Below are 7,900 nucleotides of genomic sequence, written 5' to 3' on the forward strand. Positions count from 1 at the left end.
GTTGGGATGGGGATCAGAGTACAAGATATTAAAGTTCAGCACAAGCAGCCTCATTACTCATTGATGGTATTCATAAAAAATATTAAAATAAAACATTCTGATGTTAACTAAGGGGTCAACTCTATTGAAAGTTGAAGCAGTTGCTAATCAAGATCAACATATCAACAACTAGTGCCATGAGCAGCAGAAAGGAACCCACAACATTTATCTTCTTCTCTGAACACATAATATAACTCATAATGTTATTAACAGGGAGCAGAACCTGAACAAAGGATATCAAGGGCAAAGATTTCTGCAGTGTCTTGGTCCTCATCTAATCCAAATGCATCAATGAAGCCTTAAACTTACCATTGTAAAGAAAACAACGAATCATTTTGTTACATGGTTTTGCATCAAGAGCTGAAATATATCCAATGTTGGGCAGCATGCAGGTGGGCGACAATCGCATAAATGAACAGTACATGCCATCCAAAATTCATGCATGGAGGCACCTTGAAACGAGAGATCAGGATCAAGGGTGCCCAAAAGATCCCAAAGACTTCTGATTATTGAACATATGCAGGTGAAGAAAAGTAGAGGCATGTTATGCTCTATGGTGGTTGAATCTTCCGGCCATAGCCCAACTCCATTACGAACTCCTTGGCTGAGGATCCTACAGATATCGGCACTCTTTTCGATGTTGATCCCATCTGCAGCCACAGATCCAATAAATTGTGCAGCAGCAATGTCGGCATCACTGGCTTACCCCGACAGGTGATCTCAATCTATAAGACATCAAAGAACCAACCGATCAGAATCATCTACACATTTATAAGCACAACACTAAGACTACCACCCCTGATTCACTTGCTACACCTCTGTTTTGTAGCTACAAAATTCAATAGGGTATTGTGTGTTTAACACTCAAAATAGGAAATTCCCTCGCATTTGGCCTTTTCTGCATGATGTGGAGAGCTCCTATGGTCAAACCAGCCATTGGATGGGAAGGCCTAGACATCAAATTTTCCGGCCCATCCTTCCTGTATGGCCGACCATGTGCTCAGACTTTTTCCCTCACATTTCCGGTTTCAACAGTTGAAGTTGCTCTAAAGTAGCAAAAGTTGAATTTTTGATTCATTTTCAAATCTTTGTATCTCCACATGACAAAAATAGGAAGGGCTAAGGCACACCAAATGGACAGATGATGACATGGATAATATGTCCTCAAACCTTGAATGCCAACAGAGATGTGATGATGCATATATTTGGGCCATTAAAGGAAGGCAAGGAAGCCTTTGCCCTATGATTTTTTATTGTATATACCTAAATATTGGGCCGGGCACGGGCTTCATTTGTAAAGCATGACCTAGGGACCAGGGTCCAACTAATCTCCAGAACAAGCACACCCAAACATGAGCTGGGTCACACAACCCATTTACAACCTACTTCTAATTGATTCCCAATATGTAAGTCTGTAGTCATTCTGCCCATATCACTAGTTACATTGGTTATATGATCATGCTTTCTGTGAACTTCATATCAGATTACCATGCTGCTTTTAGGCACAGTATCCAACATAGAGACTAGGGTGAAAGCTACAATGATAAAAGCTAGTCCATTTGCCAGGGACTGCAGGTGATTAGGAGAGGGACTGACATGATACCCCAAACAACATTGACATGAGTTCTAGCATTAGCTTGGTTAAACTTTTAACTTGTAACTAACTACTAATTATTGTGCTTGCAAGCTTTTACTCGTTAACGTCAAGTAAGGAAAACAATTGACATGATAGAAACTAAAAGTCATATAGATCAAGGCTCCTTTTGTACATCCTTGCAAAGAAAAAAAAAAACATCTAGTTATCTATCTTATTTTGAGGTGAAAAACTCACTAAATTCACTTATATTAACTTTCTCAGAAAAAGATGAACTCACCTCAGTTTCACTTTTAAGATCAAGTTTCATCATGAGGTACTTCTGGATAAAGGAAACAGGTACATTACCATCCCTATGGCATTCAAAAAAAAGTTAGCACTATTATATCAAGTGGAGAGGGAAAAAAAAGTTGCAAGTATCAGATGGGACACTTGCTGAAAGATGTTAAACAGGTTCGTTGCCATATTTGATGACACCATGTAAGTAAACAGTAACTCTCATATAATCCAAATCAGTGAAACCAACCCTCTCCTACCCACACCCCCAAATTGTGAAAAATAATAAAGGAAAGAAAGAAAAAGAAAAGAAGCAAAGTCCTGAATAATCAATAGAATGAAATAAGAGAAACATCCCCCAGCCATTGGACCAAAGAATTCAATGGATTACCAGAATTTGATGGTCAGCATATCAGTTTGGGATTAATGCAGAAGTTGGAGCTAACACATTTTCAAAGAGATTTAGAAGTGTCAACTGATATTTTTAAAGATGTACCAGGGACAGGACCATTGCGGCTCAATGGTTGATGGAACGAAAAGTCCAAATGGTTTAAACAAATACCCAAATGGGAGGTAACACGATGGAATGACTTGACTAGTGGTAACATGTTACCCAAAGGAATGGTTTGACTAATGGCAAGGGTGTCGCTTCTTAAGTGAAAAAGCTCTTAAAGTCAAGATCTATCACATGTTGTTAATCAATTGCTTTTTGACTCTCATATACAGGCACTAGTCCGCATTCTGCAGGCCATCAGGCAACTAAAAGTTTTGAATTGGGCAGAACGGTTAATGGTCCAATTACCTGGGTCCTTGCTCAGGGTCGGTGATGCAAATAAATCACAAATGTCTTAATTAAAGTGGAAATAAGCCTTGGGTTGGATTCTATACATGTTGAGCCTTTGGTCCTGTGACAACACTAGAGCACTAATCAACCAGCTCTAATGGAGAGGAGAATGAAGAAGAAGCAGCTGAGAGAGTGGGAATAATCTTCCCACGGTTGTGTTACAAGCAACATAATAAAAACCATGGGCCTTAACCTTTATTTATAATAACCTCAAGATATAAGCACAGACTTAAACATAGTTTTAGCAGTACCTAAAATATCCCCCACTATTTATGCTTACAAATAGAAACCGAGACTAACACACATTTGACACACTCCCCCCCAAGTTGGAGCATAGACATCACCCATGCCCAGCTTGGAAGACCCTTCCAGAAAAACATTCTGAAACAGGGCTTTGGTAAACAAATCCCCACGTTGATAAAGAGAACTGACAAACGGAGTGGAGATTAACTTCATTATTACATCCCGAACAAAGTGACAATCAACTTTGATATGCTTCATCCTCTCATGGAAAACAGGATTATTAGAAATGAAAATGGTAGAGCTTGGTTATCACAAAACTTCTCCATCGGTTTGTCAGTAGAATAACCAAGCTTTTAAACAAAGGATCGAAGCCACATTAGTTTAGCAGCAGTGTGAGCCACAGCTCTATACGCTGCTTCAGCACTGGAATGAGCAACAATAGTCTGTTTCTTACTTCTCCACATAACAAGATTTCCTCCAAAGAAGGTATAGTATCCTGTAGTAGATTGTCGATCACCATTGACTCCTGCTCAATCAACATCAGAATAACTAACAATACCAGTGTGACCATAACAACATGTTGGAATAATAGAATGACTTGTGTCCAATGGGACACAGGCCAACTTTATTTATAATATGGAGGAGAAAATTCCAGAATATGAGTACAAGACATAAATACCCCTACGACATAGATATGACATAAATACCCTTGGTGCATAGATATGACACTCCCCCTTAAGTTGGTGCAGAGATGTCACACATGCCCAACTTGCTAATGATAGGATGAAAGACCTTAGCAATAAGACCTTTAGTAAAGACATCAGCCAGTTGTTCGTTGCTAGGGACAAAAGGCACACTGATGAGACTCGAATCCAGCTTCTCCTTGATGAAGTGGCGATCTATTTCCACATGTTTTGTTCGGTCATGCTGAACTGGGTTGTGAGCAATGCTGATAGCTGATTTGCTGTCACAATGAAGTCGCATAGGAAGAGCAACAGGGACAGCCAAATTAGTGAGGAGACGCTGGAGCCAAGGAAGTTTGCAAACATCATGGGCCATTGCCCTGAACTCTGCTTCAACACTAGACCTTGCAACGACTGATTGCTTCTTGTTCCGCCAGGTGACAAGGTTACCACCAACAAAGGTTCCATAACCAGAAGTAGATCTGCGGTCATCGGGAGACCCTGCCCAATCCGCATCTATATAAGCCTCAATGCGAAGATGATCATTAGGAGAAAAGAGGATGCCATGGCCCGGGGCAGATTTTAAGTACCAGAGAATATGTAGCACAACCTCCATGTGTGAAGAATAAGGGTCATGCATGTACTGGCTAACCAAGCTCACTGCATAGGCGATGTCAGGACGGGTATGTGAGAGATAAATTAAACGTCCGACTAATCGCTGATAACTGCTTTTGTCCATAGGATCACCTTCCTTGCTCACTAAATGAGAATTAACTTCAACGGGAGAGTCAGCTGACTTGCACCCTAACATACCTGTCTCAGAGAGGAGATCAAGCACATACTTCCTTTGAGACAAGTAAATACCACTAGAGAACCTTGTAACTTCAATTCCGAGAAAGTAGCGCAACTGGCCAAGATCCTTGATTTCAAATTCCTTGCCCAAGAAGCTCTTGAGTCTGGAAATCTCATCAATGTCGTCACCAGTGACGACTATATCATCCACATAAACTATCAAAACTGCAATCTCTCCACTTGATTTTTTGACAAACAGCGTATGGTCAGCATTGCTTTGTGAATATCCTGCTGCAACCATAGCCCGATGAAACCTACCAAACCAAGCACGAGGCGATTGCTTCAGCCCATACAGTGCACGCTTTAGTCTACACACTTTTCCTTGAGTTTGAGGACTTGAGAAACCAGGGGGAATATCCATATACACTTCTTCCTCCAACTCGCCATTGAGAAAGGCGTTCTTAACATCCAACTGCTGAAGATCCCAGCCCAAATTAGCAGCACAGGACAAGATAACACGAATAGTGTTCATCTTGGCTACTGGAGCAAAAGTCTCCTGATAATCGATCCTGTATGTCTGAGTAAAGCCCTTCGCAACAAGCCTGGCTTTATATCAGTCCACTGTACCATCAGCCCTGTGCTTGACCATAAAAACCCATTTGCATCCAACCGTCTTCTCCTGTGGAAGAAGACAAACCAGCTCCCATGTGCCATTTTTCTTTAGAGCCTACTGAGCAATAGCTTCCTGCCAATTCTGAGGAATAGATACAGAAGACAAAGAAGACGCAAAACTATAAAAGGAAGGGGTAAGGGAGTCATATGAGACAGATTTAGCAATAAGATGCAAGGTACAGGACCTAGTGCCTTTATAAGTGGCAATAGGCAAATCAAGGGAAGGATCACGTTCAGAAGAGGGAAGAGAGTTACCAGGTTCAAGAATAGCAGGATCTGGTTCAGCCGGATCAGGTCCAAGAGGTGGCGATTGGTTTGGTAAAGTTGGAGATGTAACATCAGTGCTCTAATTCTGCCCTTTGCGAGTGTAGACACGTATCCCTGGTCGGGGCCGAATTACAATGAAGGAGGCTCCCCCTACACAGGAAGCTCGGCAGGAACAGTAGAGGTGTCTAGAGGCTGCCCATCTTCAACAGTAGATGAAAGCGCCCCCTGAAGATGGGGCACCGTATAGTAGGGTTCAGACTCATGAAAGATGACATCCAAAGTGACAAACCAACATCGAGTAGGTGGATGATAGCACTGGTAGCCCTTCTGAGTGGCAGAATAGCCTAGAAAATACACCGAAGGCTACGCGGATCAAGCTTCCCATGAGAATGGTGGTCACGAGCATAGCAAACACAACCAAAAATTTTTGGAGAGATTGAAAAAGCCGCAGAGCCCTGTAGGAGATCCAAGGGCCAGCGGAAGCTGAGCACACGAGAGGGCATGCGGTTGATTAAGAAGGCTGCAGTGACAACAACATCACTCCAAAAATGCTTAGGAACATTCATTTGGAAAAGTAAACATCGAGCCACCTCCAGGAGATGTCGATTTTTCCGCTCAGCCGGAGTGTCGACAAAAATAGTTTGGTGAAGTATCCCATGTGAAGAGAGGTAGGCTTGAAATGAGGTGTCAATGTAATCCCGACCATTGTCACTTCTATGAAGCTTAATGGTGGCTCCAAACTAGGTCTGGACCATCTAATGGAAATGCTGAAAGCAAGAGAAGGCTTCCCCCTTGGTACACATCAAATACACCCATGTAGTGCGAGAATAACAATCAATAAAAGTAATAAACCAGCGGAACCTAGTAACAGATACAACCCGAGATGGTCCCCAAATATCCAAAAAAGGAAAAAGGAACTAAACTTTTATTGTCGGAAACGGAATAAGTAGTTTTGGTTTGCTTGGCCAAAACGCATGCCTCGCAAAAAAAATTAGCACAATGCTTACAAGAAGGAAAAAGTCTAGCGAAGGTTCTCAATGGAGGATGTCCCAATCTGCGATGCCAATGAAGAAGCTCAGAAGCTGGAGGAGATGGAGAGAAAGTCTGAAGTGCCTGACCAAAGACTGAGGACGACTCATCATCAAGCAGGTACAGACCAAGATGCACTTTACCAGAATCAATCGTTGCCCCTGTGACCAGATCCTGAAAAACACAGTGAGATGGTAAAAACGTGACTTTGCAATTTAATTTGGAGGTAAGACTACTAATAGACAACAGATTATTAGGAAAAGAAGGCACATGCAACACAGATGAAAGGGAGAAATTTGAAGAACAAGAAATGGAACCAATACCAGAAATAGAAGAAAAAGTGCCATTAGCTAAACGAACCCTGCTTGTACCAGAGCAGGGAGAATACTAAGAAAAAAAATCTGAGGAACCTGTCATGTGATCCGTAGCCCCAGAGTAGATGATCCATGGGGAGGAGAGCACAGATGTACTAAGACCACAAAATGAAATACCTGAATTACCAGGAAGCTGTTCAGCAATGGCAGAGGTAGATGAAGCTGATGCAGATGTAGATGGCTGGTCCATCTTAGAAAGAAGATGGCGGAAGGCCACAAGCTCATTTGAAGACAAGGCTGAGCTAGGAGAGGCGGTGTCAGAAGCCTTACTATGGTTGGCCTGGCTAGAATGAGGCTGGTTGGAGTTGCCATGGCCACGGCCACAACCACGACCAGAAGAACCGGAAGAACCAGGAGCATCAGCAGGACGGCCATGCAGTTTCCAGCAATAATCCTTTGTGTGATGCTCCTTACCATAATAATCACATTTGACAGGTGCCTTGGTTGAGGAGCCACCAGACCGAGAAGAATCATTATGGAGCTGCGAGCTGGACACAAGAGCAGATCTCTCGGGAGGTGCCGGAACAGGTGTCGGCAGCATAGTACTACGACGCCTATCCTCAAGCTGAATCATGGCATATGATTGCTCCAAGGTAGGGAAGGGTTCACAGCCCAACAGTTGTGCGCGAAGTTGATCATATTCGACATTCAGCTCAGCTAAAAAAGTATAGACACGGATCTTATCTTCCTGCTTCTTGAACTTAGTAACATCTGCAGCAGTAGTTGGAACAAATTCGTCATAAAAATCAAGCTCCTGCCATAGAGAGCAGAGCTCATTGTAGTACTGAGAGAGAGGCATGTCTTTTTGCTGCAGTCCATGAATTTTTTTTTTGGAGGTCAAAGACTTGTGCATCATTCCCTACCTGGGAATAAGTGTCTTGGGCAGCCTTCCATATTTTGGCAGCGGAATCAAGAAGGAGATAACAGCGAGAGATGGAGGGCTGCATAGAATGCACAAGAAAAGCCATAACCAGGGAATTTTCACTCTCCCATTTTTCAATCTCTGTAGTTCCAGTAAGTGGCCGAACTGTAGTACCAGTAAGATAGCCATAATAACCCTTGGATTTGATGGAAAGTAGGCAAGACC

General features: G+C 42.5%; 1 protein-coding gene across 2 annotated transcripts in view; it reads right to left on the minus strand.

The window, feature by feature from the left end:
- Positions 1-383: 383 nt before the first annotated feature.
- LOC122670638 (E3 ubiquitin protein ligase DRIP2-like) overlaps positions 384-7,900 on the minus strand; it is a 57,148-nt gene continuing 49,631 nt past the window's right edge. For both annotated transcript variants that reach the window (XM_043867598.1, XM_043867588.1), the window contains 2 exons: positions 1,914-1,986; positions 384-764 (listed from right to left, as the gene is read on the minus strand). In XM_043867598.1, coding sequence (XP_043723533.1) covers positions 591-764; positions 1,914-1,986 — 247 coding nt within the window. In that variant the 3' untranslated portion in view covers positions 384-590. The remainder of the gene's footprint in view (positions 765-1,913; positions 1,987-7,900) is intronic.

This window comes from Telopea speciosissima, chromosome 1, assembly GCF_018873765.1.
Source record: "Telopea speciosissima isolate NSW1024214 ecotype Mountain lineage chromosome 1, Tspe_v1, whole genome shotgun sequence".
NCBI lineage: Eukaryota > Viridiplantae > Streptophyta > Magnoliopsida > Proteales > Proteaceae > Telopea > Telopea speciosissima.